The sequence below is a fragment of the Triturus cristatus genome, chromosome 3_1 (genome assembly GCF_964204655.1).
Source record: "Triturus cristatus chromosome 3_1, aTriCri1.1, whole genome shotgun sequence".
Taxonomy (NCBI): domain Eukaryota; kingdom Metazoa; phylum Chordata; class Amphibia; order Caudata; family Salamandridae; genus Triturus; species Triturus cristatus.
This window is the reverse complement of record NC_140583.1, coordinates 354,028,364-354,053,529: the sequence shown is the minus strand read 5'-3', so window position 1 is coordinate 354,053,529 and position 25,166 is coordinate 354,028,364. Positions and strand designations below refer to the sequence as shown.

At 44.7% G+C, this 25,166-nt stretch overlaps 1 protein-coding gene across 4 annotated transcripts in view; it reads right to left on the bottom strand.

Moving 5' to 3' along the window:
* The window catches only part of FAN1 (FANCD2 and FANCI associated nuclease 1), a 208,452-nt gene that overhangs the window by 37,420 nt on the left and 145,866 nt on the right, over nucleotides 1-25,166 (bottom strand). For all 4 annotated transcript variants that reach the window (XM_085644089.1, XM_085644090.1, XM_085644091.1 and 1 more), the window contains 2 exons: nucleotides 5,706-5,874; nucleotides 3,081-3,184 (listed from right to left, as the gene is read on the bottom strand). In XM_085644089.1, the coding sequence (XP_085500215.1) occupies nucleotides 3,081-3,184; nucleotides 5,706-5,874 (273 nt within the window). The remainder of the gene's footprint in view (nucleotides 1-3,080; nucleotides 3,185-5,705; nucleotides 5,875-25,166) is intronic.

The following is a 25,166-nucleotide window of genomic DNA, read 5'->3' as shown; positions in this document are numbered from 1 at the left end:
GATCAGTATGACCCATGAGCAGGTCTCTAAATTGGGATCCTTTTAGATGGAGAAAGTCTAGTTCACAGAATGGGGAGGTGGAAGAGTTGGTGGGAAATCTGCAGGTAGTCTCCACCAGAAGATTATTACCAAAAGAAAGTAACTACTTCTTCTGATGGATACTTCTAGCCACAGGTGATGGTCTGTGAACTGGCTCAGACCAAGGAGGCAACATTTCCCTCTCGACAGACCCGATGGTCGAGACAGTAGTTGGCAATCTCGTCTTCAGCAGCCAGTCATCGGGGTAGGGAAAAACTGGTAACCCTGGACCTCTGAAAATGTGATGCACCACCAACATCACTTTCGAAAACAATAGAGGGGCACTGGTGAGGCCAAAGGGGAGCAATGTTAACTGAAAATGTTCCTGGCCATTGTGAACCACAGGTAAAGCATGTGGACTACTAGGATAGGGATGCGGAAATAAACGTCATGCTGGTCCAATGACACCATCCAATCTCCAGTGTCTAAGCCAGACAGGACCTGAGCTAGCATAAGCACTCTGAATTTGTTCCAGGCCGGAGCCCAGGTAATGGCCCCTTTGGCAAAAAGGGCCTGCACTTCCTGCTGCAAGATGAACAGAGGGTCATCCTTACGCCACGACGATTGTGGTTGATAGTGTCGCAAGGTAAAAAGAAATGGGAGGGTGTAGCCTTGATGTACAATGTGGAGGAGCCAATTGTCTGAAATAATTGTGTGCCACCCCTAGATGATATATTGGATTGTGCCTCCGGCAGGTTGGTGGAGTGTTAGCAAGGACACACTAAATCAGTTTTACAGCTGTGGATGCTATGGAGGCAGGGGACGGAACCTGAACATTGTCCCTGCTGAAACGCCTCGTGGGTTGGTGGAGGCGCCTGGCATTCACAAAAATGAGTCCCCTCTCTGTAGCTACGGAGAGGGCAAACGTTTTAGTGGAAATGTCTGGTGAAAAAAGAGGGACCAGACAAACATGCTGCTCTCCTACTCTCCTTCAACTGTTCCAGGGCTGAATCCAATTCTTTTGTCAAAAAGGGAAGAGCTATGAAACAGCATGTCTTTCAAGGATACTTGGACCTCCTCAGAGAACCTCATCTAGGCACAATGTCAAAGCTCCATGCCGGCGTCCCTTGCTTGACCCAAGCAGTCACTGGTGGCCAAACCAGAACATATAACAAATTTCACTGCATCGAGAACATCCCGAACAACTTGAGTAAGGGAATATCGAAGGGTGCCTGAACAGCCGGTAAAACTGTGTACCAAAGGGCTTGGGAGTAGCAGCAGAGTAGACAGCTGGCCTTCCCTTAACTAATAGCAAGATTCATAGAGGATAAAATACACTTGTCAAATGTCTTTATTCTACTCACTATCAGGCGGAGAGGTAGAGAAGGCGTTGGGATGGACTTTGCTGGTGGGTGCCTTTACCACCAAACTCTCTGGCACTGGATGTTGTGTAAGAAAGGCTGGGTCGACTGGTGCAGTATGATGGTGACAGGCAACCTGCCTATTAAGAGGTGGACTTGAACATGGCTTCGCCCAAGGGCCCAAAACAGTATTCGTGAGGGACTGATTAAATGGCAGTACTGGCTCTGCAGGAGCCTGACCTCGCTGAAATACCTCAATTAAAACATTAGTTTTTACCTCCATAGTAAGGAGCGGAAAGTCCAAGACTTCTGCCGTCCTTCACATAACTGCGAAAGAGGCAATTTCCTTCAAGCAGGGCCAGGATCTGGGGAAGTATCTAGATTACTAGCATATGTCGTTTTTCATACCATGTTTTCTCATCATATTGTGGGATATAATAATTCCCTTCATCATAACTGTCATTGTCCGAGTCAGTTCCGAAAAGATTGTATAAAAGTTTGGGCCCTACTGCGTGGTAAGGGCAAAGTGTCAGAATTGGAGTGTGTGCCTGGCGGCCGTATGCCGTTCACAACTGAGTGTTGCCTCAGTCAGGTTCATGGTGGATTCAGTTCGGAGCCAGATAGTACAATGGATTGTAAAAGTACAATGGATTGTAAATTCCCCCGGCAGCATTGATGTGAAGGAAACTGGTGAGGGCGTGCACAGAAACTGAAATGAGCACTGGAGTCAGTGCTGGACCTGATGCAGGTTCAAGGGGCACAGATGAAGCCAAGGTCAGAACCATCGACAGAAGTCTTGGGGCCCAAAGATGTGCTGGAGTGTGCTGAAAAAGAGCCAAAAATATTTTCACTGAAGGCCTTTGCTTGCTGCAATGTCGCGGAACGGACACAGGAATTCATAGTGCACCGGGACAAGACTTGGAATTGGCTTCAATGAAGATCGAGAGCAGATCAGAAGATAGGTTGACATACTTACTATGGAGTTCGAGAGTGGTGGGATAAGGCCAATTGCTGCTTTGACTTCTTATGCTTCTTCTTGGACTTATAAAAAGACTTCAACCATGATGATGATCTGCCATGGGAACAAGACCTTCCTTTTGATTTCAACTGGTCACATTATGAAATCTTCTTGTGTACAGTGAAAAAGTTTGCCTTGCAGGCTCGTATGGCATTTGGGTTCATCTGGGTAAAGTTATCATCGGACGTGGAGTTGTGCTCCAACCCAAGGAACCAAAGACGCACTTTGTGAGTGTTAGTCACAGACATCTGCTTGCAACAGTCCCTAACCAGTTTCAACCACTGTTATGGGGTCACATTTTCACTTGCGCACTGGTAAAATATTTACAACAGTTTGGTCTAGATGAGATCAAGGAGAACCACTGAATTTGCATCTGAAATCGAGGAAAGAAAGAAACTGATGTCAGTGAGCATGGGTGGGACTTGCATGTGGCTGTGCTCATCTCTTCCATAGCGGAACGGTGCTGACGCAGAGCCTCACAGTGCCACCTTCTAGCACGCAGAAGTACTGCTTTAAAGTGTCTGGATCCAGTCTAACGCCTGGGAATTTTTCACATGTTGAAGTATCTGCATTTTGAAGTATGCATCCCAAACCTTACTATTTTTTTTAAGGGAACTCATTCTTAGGGTTACTTAATGTTTTTGCATCATTTTAACTCATCAAAAGCAAATATTGGAAAATACCTGATAGGAATTTCTGAAGACATCTGGCACACCTTCCATAAAGATTATGTCCCACATAAGCAGGCTAAACAGAGTGCTAAATGTGGATCCTTCACCATGAATTCCTAAAGTGAATCAAATAAACAAGTTTTGAAAACATGAAGCCTCCAAAAGATACATGTTTAACATATATGTACAAAATAATGAGGATCTCCGATTATATTTTCATGACTATTCAATTTCGTCCAATAGTTTTCAGTCCCTTTTCCCTGCTGGGTGACTCCCAGGTTCTTGTATACCTCTACACACGTTTGATTCTCCCTTTCCAGTTGACATGCATTTATAGTTTCTTTGTTTTTCCCACTGAACATGGTATGCCCTATTTTGCTTACACCAAAGGCGAGAGCAGACGTTTTCTCTTCTAGTATTGAGCTGTGGTCCACAGTCTTCCTTTTATTTCAGAGACTGTAATTGATTGGGGACTTGAAGGGAACAGACCTGTGCCTGCTATAGCCACAACAGAGTCAATAATTCAATAGGGAGGACAACAGAATCAGTGGTGTTCATGCAACCACCGCCTCACACCTGCTTTTGGTCAAACCTGATCCTTGCCAGGTTTTATTGCGTCTGTAAGAAAGCAAATATTTTGCCACTTTTGTGGGTTATTTGGGCCAGCCGGTACTATATGCTTCAAACATTTCATCTTAGTTGAAAGGGTGCCTCATGCTGAAATGGATAAAGATGCATATGTGACACAGTGACCCTCTTGCACGCAAATAAATATTGACTCAATGTGAGTGGCTGGTTTACTACTAAAATATAATTTGTGACATGGCAACTTTCATATAGACTGTAAAAGATGGCACTGTTGTATAAGGAAATTGCAAAAGTTTTGAAAATGAAGCATAAGAGAATTTAAAACAGTTTGCTGTTGAACCACGTTATGATGCAAAATACAACAGCTGTGTTATTTACTGGCATGGCGTTCACTGCATTGGAAGATATGAGCTTATCTTAAGCACCGTTAAGAAAGGCATTAGGTTTCATAACAAGTCTCACAGCTCTACAGGCTGAAATAGGTAATGGGAATACATGAGAAACAGAGCTGCCTCTGTGATTCTGTCTGCCCTTCTTAGCAGTATTTTCTGGAAAGAGAATGGGGTCTGCTATCGGTATGAGGGCTTATTCTTCATTTTCTACCGCTCACTTTCTCTGTAGGCATAGAACCAAGGGAAAGAAGCTGTTTATATGTTTCAGGAATGTAGACAATGGTGATTTCATGTCCTCAGAGACACAATGTACGTAGACAGAACAGATGCTACCATCACTCAGACCCACATCAGCAAGGTGGGTCATAAACAGCATAGTAGTTAAAGTAATTTTAAGACAGGTCAGGAAGAAATATCTAAAATGCTTGGGTAGAGCTAGGGCACTGGTCTCACAAATCACCTTCCACAGTGTGTAGGGGAGCATGCCTTGTTGTGTTTGTGCTTTGGATGGATTATGTGTCAGGGACTGGGGCTATGAATGAAGTATCACCCCTGTGTGAGAGTAGGCTGCACTGGTATTGTCTGTGCTGTAATTTTCTTTAAGTATGATGGAAACGTGCAGTGCTGTTGCCTGTGCTGCACCAATATTATCCAAGCTCTTTCTATTCTGAGTGTCTGGGAAGCTCTAACTGTTACTGGTTTTGCTGTAGTGTCTGTGTGTGTGTTTGCAAGGTGTCCCTACCCTCGACATATAGTACTTCTATTATGCACATAAGAATACTTAAACTACTGCTGCCTATGCTCTACGTCTTCAATGTCTCTCAGAGAAGGTTGCTGTGCTGCTGTTTGATCTGCACATGTCCTGAGTGTGTACCGAAGCTTGAGGGAGTGTGAAACTCTGTCCCACTGCTGTCAGTGCCATGCCTGTTTGTGTGCTAGGGAAGCGTGTGCACCAGTTGGACGGGCTGCAGTGTGAGTGCTTAACGTTTACCCTGCTGCTATCCATACTGTAGCAGTACTGTAGGTAATAGTGAAACTTAAAAATCCGTTGTCCTTACATAAAAGGCAAAACGAAGGGCTTCATCTGATCCTGCAAGACGGAATTATACTTCAGTCAACATGCCAATGAGCACATACCTTCTTTCAGAGGAGGGACAGCGTACAAATTAAACATTCCAATGAGGTGAAAAATGATTCAGAAATCGCAAGTGGATCTTCCTCCTTTGAACTTGCACATTACCTAGCAGCATCCATATGCTACTAAGGCCTGGTGTCACTAATGGAGCAGAATCATCTTTCTATGCCTTGGGGTTGTTGCACAGAAAGAGACAAAAGTGCTTTTAAAATGCATTTTTAATAAGCTCTCCTAAGCAGAGGATCTCTTGAATCATCACAGTAGCTCATGCCAAAAAATGATCAAGAATGCTCCTAGAATAGAACTACTGCAAAATAAACCAAAGCAAACACTAATGAAGCTAACAAAGCTCATAAATCAAAAGATGCAATTTAATTTGTATAGGGCTGATGTTCCAGTAAAGAGATGTGATCAACATGAACGAAATCTCCCTGTAGCAGCCTCTCCTTGCACAAAATATATTTTCTGGTGTCATGTTGCCATTGCATGTGACACAAAAGCATGATACAGAGCGGACTTTACCCTGATCATAGCCCTGCTGCCTGTAGTGGGCCAGTGCCAGCTCTTCAACGGAACACATGACGGTAGACCGCGTCGAACCTTCGCTACTCTCCTCTTCACACACCTCCTCATGTAGAAAAATAGACTTCCCCATCCCAGTGTGAGGAAACATCTTCCCTTTGATGGTAACCTGCAAATAAGTAAAAACAGAATTATTTTTTCAGACCATCAGATGGTCGGGGATGCCAACTGAATTGCATCAGCTCTTCCCTGGATACATGCATCTCTTCGGAGATGGTGGTACCATGTTGTCTTTCATATAGAAGACCAACAGATCTGGTCTTTCAATAAGGCAGGTGTACATTCAAAGAAAATATACACGCAGGGAGCACAAACATCCAAACACAAGAAGAACTGAAACACTAAAAATGAGTGGTTATTCGGCTTTACTCTTTGTTACTCCATAAAAAATCATGGTGATGGTGTTTTTCCAGTGCAATTTGTCTTTTATTTCCTTCCTTCCTGTACCTGCTTCATTTTCCAGCACACTAGCAGACTATTACCACCCAGGATGTGCATGGATGGTGTTGTGTTTACTTCCCATTAAAATTTGACTGCAGTAAACAGAGGGTTAATGATGAGCACTTAACACACCTTCCTGCTGCTTCATTATTCAGACAAAAGACACAGATCGACTGAAGACTTTCTGTTTAAGACATGAGATATGAGGGGTGCAAGACAGTGAGTCACACGGCCCTGCTCTTTGTGTTGAGGTACCAAGAAAGGACTGCGCTAATAAATATGACCAGATATATTCCTGCTATACATTGTTATAGTGGAGAAGTCTCCTAAGAAATTAACATGTATACTGTTAGCTACAGGGTCTTTGGTGACAGCCATCTGTGCTCCTATTAAAAGAAGCAGCTGAGTTAGTAAAGTAAGTTCATGACCTGCCGGGTGCTTTGAGTTATTTGCATTTGCTGGTCACACTGTGACTGATGTTTATTTTTACATAGTTGGACTATGCATATTTGATTTTGTGTTTATTTGAAAGCTTGTGCAAGGACAGATAAGCATTAATTTTTCCATGCATGTGGGCCTGTGTTTATTTGAAGCAATGCATGACTGCACAAGGCACTTCACCTTTGTGTTCTGTGCAGTGTTCACTATTCTAGTCAATTTTTCGTCAGGAGGACGCGTGTGAGTTGTACAAGTCACTTTACCTTTGTCTTCTGTGCAGTGTTCACTATCGTCAGGAGGACCCGTGTGTGAGTTGTACAAGTCACTTTACCTTTGTCTTCTGTGCAGTGTTCACTATCGTCAGGAGGACGCGCGTGTGAGTTGTACAAGTCACTTTACCTTTGTCTTCTGTGCAGTGTTCACTATCGTCAGGAGGACCCGTGTGTGAGTTGTACAAGTCACTTTACCTTTGTCTTCTGTGCAGTGTTCACTATCGTCAGGAGGACGCGCGTGTGAGTTGTACAAGTCACTTTACCTTTGTCTTCTGTGCAGTGTTCACTATCGTCAGGAGGACCCGCGTGTGAGTTGTAGAAGTCACTTTACCTTTGTCTTCTGTGCAGTGTTCACTATCGTCAGGAGGACGCGCGAGTGAGTTGTACAAGTCACTTTACCTTTGTCTTCTGTGCAGTGTTCACTATCGTCAGGAGGACGCGCGTGTGAGTTGTAGAAGTCACTTTACCTTTGTCTTCTGTGCAGTGTTCACTATCGTCAGGAGGACGCGCGAGTGAGTTGTACAAGTCACTTTACCTTTGTCTTCTGTGCAGTGTTCACTATCGTCAGGAGGACGCGCGTGTGAGTTGTAGAAGTCACTTTACCTTTGTCTTCTGTGCAGTGTTCACTATCGTCAGAAGGACGCGCGTGTGAGTTGTACAAGTCACTTTACCTTTGTCTTCTGTGCAGTGTTCACTATCGTCAGGAGGACCCGCGTGTGAGTTGTAGAAGTCACTTTACCTTTGTCTTCTGTGCAGTGTTCACTATCGTCAGGAGGACGCGCGTGTGAGTTGTACAAGTCACTTTACCTTTGTCTTCTGTGCAGTGTTCACTATCGTCAGGAGGGCGCGCGTGTGAGTTGTACAAGTCACTTTACCTTTGTCTTCTGTGCAGTGTTCACTATCGTCAGGAGGACGCGTGTGTGAGTTGTACAAGTCACTTTACCTTTGTCTTCTGTGCAGCGTTCACTATCGTCAGGAGGGCGCGCGTGTGAGTTGTACAAGTCACTTTACCTTTGTCTTCTGTGCAGTGTTCACTATCGTCAGGAGGACCCGCGTGTGAGTTGTAGAAATCACTTTACCTTTGTCTTCTGTGCAGTGTTCACTATCGTCAGGAGGACCCGCGTGTGAGTTGTAGAAGTCACTTTACCTTTGTCTTCTGTGCAGTGTTCACTATCGTCAGGAGGACGCGCGTGTGAGTTGTACAAGTCACTTTACCTTTGTCTTCTGTGCAGTGTTCACTATCGTCAGGAGGACGCGCGTGTGAGTTGTACAAGTCACTTTACCTTTGTCTTCTGTGCAGTGTTCACTATCGTCAGGAGGACGCGTGTGTGAGTTGTACAAGTCACTTTACCTTTGTCTTCTTTGCAGTGTTCACTATCGTCAGGAGGACGCGCGTGTGAGTTGTACAAGTCACTTTACCTTTGTCTTCTGTGCAGTGTTCACTATCGTCATGGAGGACGCGTGTGTGAGTTGTACAAGTCACTTTACCTTTGTCTTCTGTGCAGCGTTCACTGTTATAAAAAGATGTCCGCCAGAGGTGAAGAATGAACAAGCACAGCTCAATAGGTCTTCATTAAATACGGTCACCATGGTTTGTACATGTGATTTTTAGGAATGTCAGGCCTAGTTTCGGCAAATTAAATTCCAAGCTTCATTCTCACATGGAGACATTAGGGATGAAAGTTGATCTTGGTAACCCTGGGGCGGTATCATGGATATGTTCCACTTTGGTGTGCAGACCCAGAACGGGTCCATGTACCTGATTTTGCTCAAACTGTGGTGTCGGCAGCACATACTAGGTAAAAGAGCACTGACTGCTTCATGTTTCCGAGCAGCACATTCTGCATCTCAAGCAGTGACTGGTAGATTTTCTGAGTTAATGTATGCGCTGAAAGCAGCCCAGTTCCAGCATGGACCCCTTAACCTGGGCATGGCTGTGGAAGATGTTTATAATATGGCCCTTGTCCTTCTGAATGAGGGGAGGTGGCTCCTTAAGGATGCTTTTGAGACATTCACAACATGAAATTAATGACAGAAGTGTTGGATACAGTGCTTCATAGGAGGCTATTTATTTTGGAGGCATCCTTATGCATGACTTGAGTAAGGCTCTATCCCACTTCAAGTGAAGAAGGATGACATCATGGTGAGGTCTCTTTCCCTGGACAAAGATTCTGCTCGTAACTCAGCTGCAAATGTGCTAGCCAGGACACAGCAATGCGCAGGGAGCAGTAAGCTGAAGCCATAGGACATCAGCCGGGCTACTAAAATGGAATAGAAAGTTGGTCCAGGAAACTTGTGGATGATCAAAAGGCCATATTAAGTGGCTTACCATGACCCAATAGGGTCATAGAAGGAGCATCCTTCACAGAAAAATGCTTAAAGATAAAGGCTGCATTTATACTCTTTGACACCACCGTGCACCAAAGCAGTAAATATACAGTAAACTCCAGTTCTGTCCGGTTTCTACCGAAAATAAAATATACTTTTTGGTGGTGTTCTGTTGTCTAGAATTGGTATTAACTGAAAACCGGAAATGCTAGCCAGAACCTACCTCAAATGTGCAAATAACCAACAGCAAGCAGAAAAGGCGGTAATCACCGATGGTGCTCTGCAGTCTCTGCTGCCACCATGGGAAATAAAGTGCTCTCTGGCTTTATCACGTGCTGTGGACCTTATGTGAGAATGGACATGCAACTACTGGGCACGTACATTAATGAGGAGTAGGAGAAAGGTAGCGACAAGGGATGCAACACTGTTTCGCACATCTTCAGATCCTGAGTGAGTAATGGTTGAAGGAGGCGCACTCAAGCCCTTGTGTGTTATAGGTGTGTGACTACAAGAGGCTTGCAGTAAGTTAAAGCTACTAGCTCTAGGCCTGACCTAAACATGTAGACAGCTGAATGAGCTGTGCTACCGAAATCCTATTTTGCAGAACTTTACATGTTTTGACAATAGGTAAACGTTTAGCCTGTACACTTCATTCTTTTTCCTGTTACTTTTCAACCAAGCTTCTACAACGTTTTATACATTAAAGGTAAATTAATAAAAAAAAAGCCGACCATGCAGGCAGTGTTAAAAATGCCTTCCAATAGACTGGGCAAAACTTGAAAAAAACTCATTAAAACAAGTATCAACATCTTTGAGGAGCATTATAAAACCCTAAAATCATCAAGGCAGCAATATATCATCATAAAACGCCGGCTAGGTTTTTGAAGACTTCAACTGCATAAGAAATTGTTGTGGTATCAGAATCTACATGTACAGTAATGAACAAGTACAAAACCTCTCCAGATTTATGCCAGAATGCAATCTCGTTTGGTGCTTTATAAAACATTGGAAATAAATATGTGGTTGATCAAAGAGTCATGTTATCTCTCTTCTCTTCTTTTCAGTCCCTTTTCTGTCAAACTTTGGAGTGTTGTTTGAAGGGTTTCTTTCACCTCTAATCAAAATATGATCTCTAGTGCCTGGTGTTTAAAAAAACAGTTTTAAGCTGTAAAAAGGGACACAATAAGCTTGGGTATGTTTCATTAAAAAATGTTGTACTGAGTTCACCCATCAAGCAAACATGCCTGGAAGCAGAGAGGCCTTATTAGCTTCAGTGTATTGGGAGCAAAAGTCTAAGGTGGCGCCAGAGAATAGATTAAAGAACCATACACCAAGTACCTAGTAAATCTTTTTGTATGCCTCTTTTTAGCCACACTGCTGTCTTAAGTATCAAATAATAAGTATATTTTCTCTATGAAGATATAGGCAACAGCATAGACAGTTAGGGAATTACCCCCAAAGGCATAGATTATGATTGCATGGCTGCATGCACCGAACCCTGGCAATGGAAGATTTGCCCGTTACCCACTGTATGTAGAGGCCCGCAATCGCACAGCGCCTCTACCCTTCCAGCTCCAACTGACATATATCAAATACCACCACACAAACAAGATTCACTCTGCCTACCACCACTGTATGCCACATGTTGCAAAAACACATTTTAATGGTGGAAGTTTTGAAGACTGTAGGCTCTAGCTGTTGGCCACAGAAACAACCCAAAGGTAAGCTAGATGTGATTACTCTGTGCTAAAATCTATTCAAACGTCCAGTGCAAGGAGAAGTAACAATCACAGAGCACACTAAGCTAAGTTCACTGATGTAAACGTACCTTGCCAAATCACGAGAAAATATATTTAATTGTGATAGTTCTACAGTATGTATTTGGCAGTTATATAAGCCCCTATCATGCGCTTTACATCTTGGAGACTCTGCAGTACAACTTACAAGAGACAGTATGCAATGACTAAATAGGATTGAGGGCATATCTTCAAAATACACACATCTAGAAATCTACCGAGGTGTTTTGCCACTTCTTCATGAGTATCACACAATGATATGGATGGGAAATCAAGTTACATAATAATGGGAGGACATGGGGAGAATTAGGAGGGGGCTGGGCTGTGTTCACGAATAGCATGGTCTTTGGAATACTAAGATTTTCAGTTCCCTTTTTACAGATGTATAGTCTGAATTGGTTTGCAGATTGGGAGAGAGGGATTTCCACATCTTTGTGGCACTTTCAGTGAAGGACTGAGCAAGTGTTCACTCGTTCTTGAAGACCGGAATTTTCAAGTGTAGGGAATCCATGCCCATGCACTCATTTCAGGGATCATCAGGTTCCAGATGGTGTAAGTTTCTTGGATAGGTATTTGAAGGTTTCTACATGGATTGCTTTGCTGATTATACAACCCAGATTGAAGATGGTTCTTGCTTCCATGGGTAGTCACTGAAGCGCAATGTATACAAGTGTGATGTGCAAATAGCAACTGGTGCCTGTGATAAGCCTGTGTAATATAGCTTATGGGTCCATTTTCGACATTTGCTAAGTTAGCATGAGCTTCACTGCCATGAGGGTGCTTCTGTGCACGACACTGCAAGCATATATTTTGCAAGACTCTGTTTGTGCACCTTTCACATGCGAACTGTCTGCTTTTCGTGTTCTCTGCTGTGCTCTAAGGTTTAGTCTGCATACGATGTACAAGGTCGATAAACAATGCCCCTTGTTATTCTGTTCTGGTCAGTCCCTCGCACCTAGTCATAACATACTACACACAGCTGCACTACTGGAAATCGTGTGCTTTAATATGGAAAGCTAAACGTGTTTTGACACACTTGGAGAGACACCTTTCCAGAGAGAAGAGCTGTGCATGTCCTGAGATGTGAACCTTTCATCTAGGCCTTGAGGTATGGGGTCTGGTGACAAAGCCCAGAGGTCTTCTTTGTTATAATAAACTATTACTTACAACGGGGAGGGTGGTTAGGTCCCACTGCCTTTATAAAAAGATATCCCCGTTTGTATTCTATGGAATTGTGACAATGCTCACTATATTGCGTTTATGCATTTTGCTGCTAGTAAGTGTACTGTACCATAGAGCGAGTTAGTTAAAATAAACATTTTAAACTATACCACGTCTCTGATTACTCGCATTGTGGACAAGTGTGAGTAAGTGAGCAAAAGAGTTGTCTGGCTCCCGCGATTCCCAAAAGAGAGTGACGTGTTCTGGGTTGTCCAATCATTGGTAGCTTCGCTGTAGACGGAGAACAAATGAGACACTAAAACTAGTCAGTTTGAGATTTTGGGTACTAATGTGGTAAATTGGTACACCCCTATTCACTGAGGTCCTGTGTTCCTGTGCATAGTTCTGTATATGTGCAGAATCCCTGCAACATGGCGCCGTCAACATTTGGTCTGGTTCTTTTCTGCGAGACGCTTGAGTAGTTCTTGTGCTTGTCCACAATACCCTCGCTTCTGCCTCCGGAGACAGCTGTGACGGTGTAGCCTCCTATATTGACGTTTTTATCGGTTCTTTCAAGCTTGAAGTTTTAAAAAAGGTTTCTCTCTTTATTCTTAGCCCTAGTTGTGCTGCCGATTTTGTTGTACTTCTTTGCTGTTCGTGATGGCGCATAATATTTAGCCACATAATCGTACTCCGCTCAGGGATTATTTACGACTTCATGGAGTCCCTGATGCTGGAGTGGACCTGATTTTTGTGGTAGAGGAGGGTCCCGCATACCACTTCAAAGTCTTTTACTTGTGGGCCTCCTTTCCGGTGGTGGACGGAGAAGATAATCTGTTCCATGAATACACTTCCACGGCTGTTCCGATTGGGTATCAGCCCCATCGGACCCTTGAGGTTCCGCTCACAGCTTGGCAACATCGAATTTTGTTTCATGGCGCCCTTCCACACTTGTACACGCCGGTCCGTTAAGGTCGTTTATTCACTGAAGGGGCCACTTGGCCGGTGTAGGCTGGGATACCCCTCACCCATGTGGGTTGACGGCAGCTACGCTTCCCGAACTCCGCGTGTTACATGCTTATTTGATACAAGTGCATAGAGCTGTTATTTAGTTCATATCACACAATTTCCAGGTGGCTCCACCTGGAGTTGCTGCGCAGCCTGCGGGACCGGGTAGAGTAACAATCAGTCCCGTCATGGTTGATTCGGTGATGGGCAAGCGACCAACAAATAAGCATGAATTATCATATTGGCTTGCTGAAAAATGTGAACAGCTTGAAGGAGTTTTTCCTAATACATCTCCTTTAGAGAAACACCGCATTTTGACTATTAGTTTGACTAAAGACTTACTTTCAGAGTTGGCTGATTGTAACACCTGGGGAAAGGTGTTCGCAGCTATGTATTCCAAGTGTTTCGGTACTCCCTCTATGACTGTACTCCCCTCCGTGATTCAGCGTGTTAAAGATGAACATGGTGCTGAAGCAGCTGTGGAATTGGGGATGAGACTGGTGGGAGTATTCAACGTGGTTGCTGATCTGATCCTTGCCAATGTCAAGGGCGATGCAGTAAGCTTTGAAGTCGCTACCAGCTTAGAGGCTATCCCTGATGTGGACAAACCACGCGAATTACCAAAAATTATTGCAAAGGCTTATAAAATTATTGGCTGCAATAGTTTGGGACTTAAGCCTTTTGCTCAGACGCAAACACAGTCTCAAATACAACAGAAAGCTCTACCTGACACAGATAGGCGTCCAGTCTTTTCTAAAAAGAACTGGAAAAATAAAAAGCGGGGACAGCAACAGCAGAAGCAGGGGTCGTGTGCTGGGACACTGGAACCCGGGCTTCTGAGCTTTCTTATGACTTGCGCGACCGCGCGAAAATTAAGACTCCTGATAGATTTCAGGTTCCTGATCAGGGTCCTCCTCGTTCTTCACAGGACTCATCTGGCTTACAGGTCGGTGGTGGGGAGCGCCAGGATCGTGGCAAGAGTCATCCTGCGCCACAGGGACATGATCAGCCTTGTTAGTTTGACGGCAAGGGGAAACAGGAGGAACAACCATGCTTCAGTGCCCAGTTTCCAAAGAAAAAAGTTGCTGCTTTGACAGCGTGATATGCCTCAGAGGGTGAGAACCCGACTGCTGGACTTGACTTGGACGGTAACTCTGTTAGACAGCGCAGCGAAAGTTACAATAGTGCGGGAGGCACAGCGTTCTTGTCTGGAGGAGACAGCAACTGAAACTTTCATTACTGTGGAGACAGCTGACACCCGGGTTGCCACCCCGGATCGGCTGTATAATATAGTTTTTCGCATTGAAGGTGACATTGAGCGTCAAGTCACTGGGATTTTTTGGGAGAATCTGACCGCTTCCTATGACATTTTGTTAGCAGAGGCAGATTGGCCCCCACCTTTTGTTCTTGCCGCAGCATGAGGGGAGGACATGATACTTCCAAGTTTTTCGCGCTACGTCCCCAAAGAGTATGCAGAGGCTTTTGCAGCTGAGTGGGCTTTGGCCTTGGCGCCGGCATTGTACCGTAATCAAGTGGGCTGGGATAAAAATTCACCGCCACACAAGATTCCATTGAAGTCTATGCATCAACCTCCACCCCAATATCCCATCCGGCGGGAAGCCAAAGGTCCCGTTTCTGATGTTATAACTCAGTTATAGTATCAAGGAGTGATTGAGACGTGTGTCGCCAATGAATAATCCTCTTTTCACTATATCCAAATCCGATGGGTCTTACCACATAGTTTTGGATTACCAGCATTTGAATTCTCTTTGCCGTACGTTTGCGGTTCAGAATACCCATAGTTCTGCTCTTGTTGACAGTATCGTTCGTAAAAATAATAAAATGATACTCAACATTTCCAATGGTTTTTACAGTCATAACCTGTCCCCTGAATGCAGTCAATGGACCGCATTTACAGCCGGTGGAAAACAGAAAAGAAATTGTGTTTACCTATGGGGTATAAAAATAGCCCCGGGGTTTTCATAACACGTGTTGTCTCCTTGTTAGACAGCATTGACCCAGATGCATATTCGTATGTTGAGGATATTTATCTCACAGACGACGAATTATGTTTGCATCTATACCGTGTTGACCGCATAATTCTGGAATTTGCGGACCAAGGATACCCATTTAATTTAGCAAAATCACACATCGCTTGTTATGCGGTGCTCTTTTTGGGCTATAAGCTCAATAATGAAGGTTGGGGTTTGGCTACCCACTTTCTGGAGAAATGCGCAGGTTTGCAGTCTCCGACTACCCTGAAAAAACTTCAGTCTTGGCTGGGATTTTTTAGTTTCGGGCAGACTTACATTCCCGAGAATGCTCAACGTATCAAGCCTCTTTATGCCTTGATACAACCTACCTTTTCAAAAGCCATCTGGCTCCCGGAACATTCTGCTATTTTGCATTCTTTAAAATCTGATTTGCTTGAATCTTAGTACTTGTCGACAGGTGTTAATCACACAAACCTGGTGATATGAATCGTGCCAGGCGCAGTGCGTTTCCCTTACTTGACATACAATGAAGGGGACACAATACCTATCGCATAAAAATCGCACTTGTACACTTCAGCCGAGATGTGGTTTTCGACAGTTAAGTTTTGACAGCTGTACAGATGGCGGTCCTGAAGGCACGCGCACTGGCACAGGGGAAACGCATTTTGGTGGTTACACATTACCCTGCTTTAGAAGCAGTGACAAAGGCAAGTGTGCCTAACTCAAAAGCTTTACATCCCAGTTGGATACAATGGGCTACTTCTCTGACGTCTCCGGATGTCACGTTTATCTTTGACCCCTCTCTTCAGACACAGGAGTTCTTGCAGTATGAACATGTTTATCCGCCTCCTCTGCCTTTGCTTCCGTTGGAAGAGTACGCATGTATCAATTACACAGATGGTTCGGCGCAACAAGCCACTGATTCTACACATGCTTATTCGGCGGCTTGTGCTATTGTGGCTGGTACAATGGTGAATGGTGAGTTCAAGTCTAATATAATGCATACTCAGGCGCTAGGAGACTGTACCGCTCAATTGGCCGAGCTGTGAGCTCTGGTTCTTGCTCTCGAGTTTGCAGATCCAAAGGTTTTAACTCTTATTGTATGTGACTCATATTACTGTGTTCAGTCTTTCAATGACAACTTATTCTTTTGGTCACAAAATGATTATCGAGATTCTAAAGGCAGCACAATTAAGCATAAAACGCTTTGGGTTCGAGTGGCAGATCTTAAACAGCGTCTGCCACTCACATATGTTATACATACTCTTGGACATCAGCGTGTGGGATCACACGCTCTTGGGAATTGTTTGGCTGATGAAGCAGCCAAATCTGCAGTAGCCACGTGTTCCGTAACAGCCGTTACAAGGTCCATGACTAAGACGGATAGTGACATTTTGGCAGCAATAGCTGCAACTGCGAAAGGCTCTAATTATCCACAGGGTTCCCTTCAAAGTATTCTTATCAGTTAACTCCCGAACAAGTTCTTTTTGCTAGAATACCTGATGTTGGAGATCGGCTGATTCCCAATGCGGACCGCAGACACACTTTAATCAAAACCGCACACAAAGGTTTAGCTTCGGCCCATGCCGGAGTGTCTGCGACTGTTTCTATCTAACAACAACGTTATTGGTGGCGTGGTTTATATAAACAGACCCGTAATTATGTACTTTCTTGTGACATCTGTCAACAAATTAAGCCTTCTACGGTAACACGTCCAGCACAAACACAGCTTTGCATCGCCAATCACCCCTTTGCCTGTGTGTATCTTGATCACTGCGGTCCATTTTCTTCTGATACTGCATACAAATACATTTTAGTTGCAGTTGATTTGTGCACTAGATTCCTTTGGGTTTGGCCAAAACGCAGTGCTGACGCTCAAAATGTCATCAGGGATTTGCGTGTCTTTTTAGGGATTTTTGCATGTGGCACCTTTCATTCTGACCAAGGTCCAGCGTTCGCCTTCAAGGCGTACAAGGATGCGATGAAGTCTTTGGGGGTGCTGGTGCAGGTTTCGTCTCCCTATAGGCCTGAGGGCAACTTAACTGTGGAGCGAATGAACAGTTTCTTAAAGCAATCCTTGACAGCTAGAGTCTTAGGTACTGGCAGGAACTGGTTAGCCTATTTGTATGGCGTCCAACGTGCACTTAATCATCTCCCTAGAAGACCTCTGGGTGGGCGGACCCCATAAAAGATGCTCTTTGGCATTAAAATGTTTGTGCCAGACCTTGATGGTCTAGACATTGCGGCAGCTGCCGCAACCTTTGACGTAGATAATCATTCTACTATGTTACAGTTCTACAAGAGAATTGTGCCAGTCTTGCTACTGAACATTTGTCCTCAGCAACTGATGCAGCAATGGCTTCTCCTCTTGTGGTACTGCGCAGACCTGGCCTGCTCCAATTGCTCCGTGACCGCATGCATGCATCGGTACATTACCACTTGCAACACTCAAGTGTGTCTTATGGTTTGTCCTTCCGTTTTGCATACTTCACTTGAGTGCAACCCGTCTGTGCTTGAGATGTCATTTTACATGAGCGTTGGATTTATGCCTCCCCAATACGTCATGTCTGGACCCGGATTTCGACCAGCTAATGGGCCCCTTAGTGGCTCATGAGCAGGACTGTTCTGGGATTGGCTAAATGGCGCGTGCGGCTGCACTTGGAATTTTGGCTCAATGGGATATCTGTGCGGCTGCACAGAATCTCCTACTTCGGAGTTATATAGATTATCACGCAAGTTATTCAGCGATGCTAACGGAGGCACCTGACTTTGAAGAACACTTTTGTTTATTCACCTTGCTAAATTGAATTGCGTCTCTTTTTTCTACAGACCACAATGATGTCCTTTTGGAGGGTGTTACATTCTTTTGCTCCTACACTCTGATGGATTAAATGCATAAATGACCAGCAGGCATCATTTGGGTATCGGATGCCTTTTTTTCACTAAATATTTTTTTCTCTTTTTCCAGAACTTGGCTTTTTTATATATAGGCTCTTGTCTTTGATTTTTTCCACATTTATGGACATGCCTGTTAATCTCTGCTCACGCTTTTTGAACTCTGTTTTTGTCCAATGCAATACAATGGACTTACCAGGGGGAGGGTGTAGTATAGCTTATGGGTCCATTGTTGACATTTGCTAAGTTAGCATGCGCTTCGCTGCCATGAGGCAGCTTTTGCGCACGACACTGCAAGCATATATTTCGCAAGACTCTGTTTGTGCACCTTTCACATAAGAACTGTCTGCTTTTCGCGTTTTCTGCTGTGCTCTGAGGTTTAGTCTGCACACGATGTACAAGGTCGATCAACAATGCTGGTCAGTCCCTCACACCTAGACAGAACATACTACACACAGCTGCACTACTGGAAATCGTGTGCTTTAATATGGCAAGCTAAACATGTTTTGACACACTTGGAGAGACACCTTTCCAGAGAGAAGAGATGTGCTTGTCCTGCGATGTGAACCTTTCATCTAGGCCTTGAGGTATGGGGTCTGTGGACAAAACACAGGGGTCTTCTTTGTTATAATAAACTATTACTTACAACGGGGAGGGTGGTTAGGTCGTTTAGTCCTTTTTCCACTGTCTTTATAAAATGATATCCCCGTTTGTATTCCATGGAATTGTGACAGTGCTGACTATATTGTGTTTATGCATTTTGCTGCTAGTAATGGCACTTGTACTGTACCTTAGAGTGCGTTAGTTAAAATAAACATTTTAAAATATAACGCGTCTCTGATGAACAATATTGTGGACAAGTATGAGTGAGTGAGCAAAAGAGTTGTCTGGCGCCCGCGATTCCCAAGAGTGTGTGACGTGTTCTGGGTTGTTTAATCATTGGTAGCTTTGCTGTAGATGGAGAACGAATGAGACACTATAGCTAGTCAGTTTGGGATTTTGGGTACTAATGAGGTGGATTGGTACACCCCTATTCACTGAGGTCCTGTTTTCCTGTTCATAATTCTGTATATGTGCAGAATCCCTGGCACACCTGTCTGCAGTGTCAAACATGGCTTTCACAGGAGCAAGATGTATTTTGGGGCTCCTGTAAAGTAAGGACACACATCATAAACCAGTTTTGAGAGAAATAGGCTTCAGACCACTATCTTGAGGTAAAATACTGGAACATATGGTTTGATATCCCTCCTAAGACTAAGTTGGTGTTTGGCATTTCCTGCATCTATGTTTAGATGAGCTTGTATGTTGAGTTTATTATACAGGGTAACGGCAACAGAATTTTGTGCATTCAATACGTGCTGGTTTGCCATCCAGGATCCTAAGCGAGTTAAACAATAATTGCACTGGAATCGAAGTGTGTGTGTATGCGGAAGGGAGGATTGGTGAGAGGAGGATCAATTCTGTTCTGTTTCGAGGTGGTTCAGTTTGAGGTGCTGTTTTGTGTTAGACCCAGCAGTTTCCAGCTGGCTGGGATGCATCAAAACCAGTCGGAATCCCCTGTCCTAGATAGGATGATACACGTGTCCGATAACATGTGCTCACCCTTGGGTAGCTTAGCACATGGCAGTCATGCTTATCCTCAGGGTCAATGTGTAAAAGTATTAGCACAACACCACCTTCGCAACACACTACGTATACTACAAAAAGACTGCATATATAAAACACTGGTCTGTGTATTACACACACGTCTAAATCAGCACAATATAAACATTGAAATCAAAACGATCTGAAAAGAGAATATATACTTTACAGTTGGATGCAATTGTCAAACCTTTGCATCAGCAGCAGAGAGGCATAACCATGTATGCCCTATTCAGAGGTAATCAACAAACATTCCCAATATCGCATATCCCAACATTTGCAATGGTCAAGAAAGCACAGATCATGAACTACGTCTCGTGACCCAGCCGCTCAGTCCCTAGGCTATACCAGCCAACGATTCACATTGCCCCTGCTGGCTCAAAGTTGTTTAGACTGTCAGAACTACCTAAATCAGAAAGAAACAGTTACTTACTTTTGTCCATCTGGATTAGACCTCCAGACGGCACCTGCACGAGGGCGGGATTACTATCCCCCCAGTAGACAAAAGTTTGGGACCCAGGAAGCTGGCACAGTTTCTAGTCTGGATGAATGTTTCCCTTCAAGCAGAAGTGCGAGCTGTCAAAGCTCCCGACAGCCAGCCGTAGGTGCCTACAGGACAGACGAAGCCCCGGGCCCGTCACAATGTTCTCCACAACAAAGTACCTTGTGGTGTGGGTCCAGGAAGAGAGAGCAAGCAGTACCTTGGACAGAGGCCGCGATGCCAGGCACTGTTGTCCTCCTGGTACGGAGGCCGAAGACAGCCTCAACTCTAGGCTCAGGTCCCCCAACAACCCTTGGACACCACACGCTCGGAAGTGCAAACTAGCACAGGTCCCTTAGGCTCGGCAACCTTTCCCTGCACTCCTCGAACTCCTCACATCCCAGCACCTCAGGTGGGTTGCTGATGTTTACGAACACACTCATCTGAACAGTGTGATGACGGTGTACATCAGTACGGTCCTTGCCCCAACTGACGATCACTTCCACCCATCTCCGGCGCACCCTGTACGGTCCTTATGATCTTGTGGAAACGGGTAGATCCTGTGTGTCCTTGGGATCACGTGGACAGGAGGACAGCCAGTCAGCCCTTGGTAAGTAATTAGAAACCCAGGCCACAACAGTTGGCCCTTAGCTGCAGGCCAGCAATGTCCAGGCAAAATCCACCAAGTGATAGTTCCATTCCTGGAGCACGACAGCTCCAGGATACCACAAGTCTGCGGAGAGTCCAGTTGCAGTCCCTCCTGCCATAATGATTCCACGTGTTGATGTCCCAGCCTTGAACCAGCGTAGCATGGTACCAAATCCAAAAGTGTCTCTAACTTCGGAGGCCCAAGTCCCAGTAGGTGTGCCCACAATGGCCTTTGAAGATACAACCAGTTCAAAAGGCCACCTTTTAAAAGCGCAGGCTCCCTCTAAATGTTGTCCTGTCTGCCATCCTACTCGGTGAAGTTAGATCACTATCTTTAGTGGGGCAGAGACCCTGCCTCTTGGAATGTAGGTGCCAATTCAACCCCCCCACCAGTCCCAGAGAGGCCCCTCAAGAGTCAGGGGGCTGCAGTTTCCCTTGAGCTCCTAACTTCTGGCCTTTTATCAGGAATGCACAGATGTAGCTGTTCCCCAAGCACCCAGATGTGAAGTGGAGACAGGCTGACAGGCACACAGAACCACGAGCATTGAAATGCCCACTTTCCCAAAGTATAAACAAACAACAATATCTCAACCGGTATTATTGAGAGGACCAGTAATCAAGTATGTACAAGACATTACAAGAAAAGAAAGCACGGAGACTCATAATTTGATTCAAATGTGCTCAAGGCATTTGACCGAGTACAAGAGGTTAGTGGAACTTGTAGAAAACGACTGGGAACAGTTGTATCAGCACTGTAAGCAATTATTGCATAGGTAACCCAAAAACTTTGTGCACGCAAGTGCTCGTGACACTCAGAGGTGAACGGCGCAGGTGACAAGTCGAGAAAAAAGCGCTGGTGCAGTGTAAAACAGTGACAAATATATACAGGGGGACTTATGGTTCACAGTGGATTATTTTCATCGATTTATCATATTTTTAGACATTTTAGTGGACCATAGTAAAAGGTGCAGGAAATATCGCTGGTATGTCGATGGCGTTTTCATCCTAGTGGTTTCAGATCATCAGGACCATTTTACCAATCAAGGTGCTGAAAGGTATAGGAGGGGCAGCAAGGCTTGGGCCACAGGAAGAATGTCAGTCAATGAACAGGGCGCCTGGAATTGTAGTGCGAAGGAAGGGAAGGCTGGAATAATCTAAAGAGCAGCTCAGCAGTAGGAGTCCTGCTGGCGAAGAGCCCACGGATGGGCTGATCCAGGCAGTAGGAAGGTAGAAGATAAAACGTATGGTTCCACAGAAATGCGGTGAGGGCAGTGCCGATATTGGTGTCGGATTGGGAGTGAGGGTATGTGCCAATAGGGTCGGAGCCCCAATCCCCAGGGAGCTGGCCAGAGGTACAGGTGGGTGTGGGCGGCCGGGATGGTCCAACCGGAGTTGGGAAGGAGCAGCCGGGGTCCGGGGAGGGACTGGCGTGCTGGTCTGTTTGGCGTGGGTCGGGTCCCCAATCCTCAGGCAGCCGCCACAGGGGTGATCGCCACGATAGGTATCTATTACTTTAATCAGAGAAGGGTGGGATGTAACCTGTTGGAAGTTATTTAGGTCCTAAAGATATTAGCTTTCTGTGTTTTCAGGAGTGGTAATTTTTGGCTTTGTTTCAGACTATCTGGTAGGATATCATCTTTCAACAACTTTTGCCATGCAATAGGTCTCGCATTTACGCGAGATTAAGCTATTGGCATTGTGAATGACAATGCCTTTTATTTATGTTTCAAAAAACAAAACATAAATAAAAGGTATTGTCATTTACAATGGCAATAGCTCAAACTCGCGTATATGCGAGACCTATTGCATTGCAAATGCTTGTCTTTCTTTGCAGTTCTATCTGGATCCAAATGAGCACTTTACACACGCACAACATTTCATTATAAAAGTTCACATTCAAGCATTTTAGGCTCGAGGCAGATGAAGTAATTTGCCAAAAATCACAGGATGTTGAGCCGAAGCAGAGTTCCAAAGTTCCAAAGTCAGCAGCTCTGGCCGTAAATCAGACACATAAAGGCATATGTTGCCTTCATTTCTTGTTTCCTTGATTTATAAAAGAATAAAGCCACAGAAAATAATTTTATTTTACACAGATGTGGGTCATTCTCTATGTTCTCTGTCTTCTTCTGAATTACCAGTTGCTGACACCCTGGTAGACGTCTCCTGTGGGCTGGGGCCCTGGCAATGCTGTTCCCTCAACCGGAGGCCGCACTGTGGCCAAGAAGAAGTGACCACGCATAAAATCACAATGCAGCCAGTGTTGTGGACTTTATCCGGCTGCGCCGTGAACCTACCCTTCTGCAGGGGATGATGCAGCAACCGCAGCCTCTTCATGGAGGGAGGTTTGGAGGACACCCACCTTCATGCAGTAGTGGCATATCGTGAAACGATGCCCTCCATGCAGAACGTGGCATCAGATATTTATAAGCCGTCTGCTGAAGGGTGGAGCCCTGTGCAATGCAGGGGCCTAGGTTAAGCCCCTGTTCAGGCGATTTCAGTAGCTTGAATCGTCTAGTTACAGAAAAAGTCAAATCCATAAATCATCTCAGATGCCCTTCACCTTGCATGTTTGTAACACCCAAAATCCTAAATAGTGAAAGAGAACATTATGGGTTTACCCCATAATTACGCGACATTTTAGGGGAAATTATTTGGAATTTTGCGTAATTATGCAAAAATGCAAATACGTCATTTAGTGCTACATTTAAATACAAAATAAATGCACCCTCATTTCCAAATGTATAAAGGAAGAGTCCGCCAGGGGAACTGCTAAATGCAAGCTCTATTTCCGTCCTCTTACCTGGTACTGCGACGGCATCCGCAACAGGTAGCAAGCCAGACCTTCGTCGCAGTGGAAATTGCCGTTGTGGGTGCCGAAGCGGGAGCGCATGGCGTGGTCCTGCCGGGGGCACCTGGGGTCTGTCGGCATGTAGAGAGCAGTGAAGTATGTGGAAGCAGAGATCCTGCGGTAGACTGTGCGCCAAAAAGGTCGAACAGCGGGGAAACATGAGGCTGAACTCGCACGCCGCCAGCAAAAAAAGAATGTTGAGAAACTTCCGGGTGGTGGCGGCCATGCCACAGTCAGGTAAAAAACGAATTAGAAAACGAGAAGAACAGCAGGTCTGTTTTTTTGCTTGCTTTCCGTTCCTGTTGCTGTAGTAGCAGTCTGTGATGGGGTGTTTTCTTTGAAGATTCAGGTTCAGGTTTTTGTTGCAATTTTTGAATAATTTGAAGGTGACAAAGGGATTAAACGATCCTTCAAGTGCTAGGGACGTCTTTGCATAGGAAGTTAGTAAGAGGAGGAGAGTAAATCCGTACTTTCATGAGGAAATGGATCAGGGTACTATATCCAAAAGGGTTGGGACCTGGGCATAACTTGGATGTAGAAGGAGGAAAATGAAGTGCAGAATCCCGTTCTAGTTTGCTGAGAGTGAAAGTTAAGTCTGATCCTTTGTGCCCTAAATTAGAGTATAATTTACACTATTATTTAAGATGGCCAGTAGTAAATTAGAACTCTTAAGTTTACTAGACTGTTACAGGAATTGTAGTCTTTCTGTGGAGTTGAAGGGGCATGTGTGGCAAAAGGTCTTTGAGTCATTACTGAGGCAAGAGGGAAATAGATTTCTTTACTTGTAATTCGTATAGTAGGCAGGAATTAGGGTTTGTTTTCTATTCATTTGCGCTGTTGCCAGGTAGTAGTCTTTATTTAGCTTTTCTTTTTGGTTGCTTAAGGAATTTACTTTTCTTTTCAGCCAATTGAGTTTGGTTACCTACTTCCAGGGAAGACGGCACAAACAAATGGGAGGCAGGGGGAGTTTGATTCTTTGAGAGTGATGGGTTCTGTCTCGATTCCCTTGAGTTCATGTGACCTAACATGGTCACTGCTAATAAAGTGATTTATTGCTCGCAAGTCCCCCAAAAGGAAAACGTTACTTACCATGCAAGTCTCTCTTTGTGGCATGTGGTGCGGTAGATTTGCATGCTCTACATTCTCCTGGGCTCGAAGGAATCTCTTTCGAATCACAAGGTATTGTAACTCCTCCTATGACTGGTAATGCCATGGGCGTTAACTCCAGTGTTAGATTGTTCGCCTGCATGGCGGGTGAGGATGGAGACAGAGCATAGAAAGTGCAGGAAGATGGCCATGCTACAAAATTTAGGAATGAAAGAAAATAAAAGTAAAGGCATTTGCAACAACCAAACGCTACCACGTAAGAGGGTGGGTGTATGTGAATCTACAGCACTACATGCCCCGAACAGATGTTTACAGGGTAACATTTTCTCTTTGTGGCATGTGT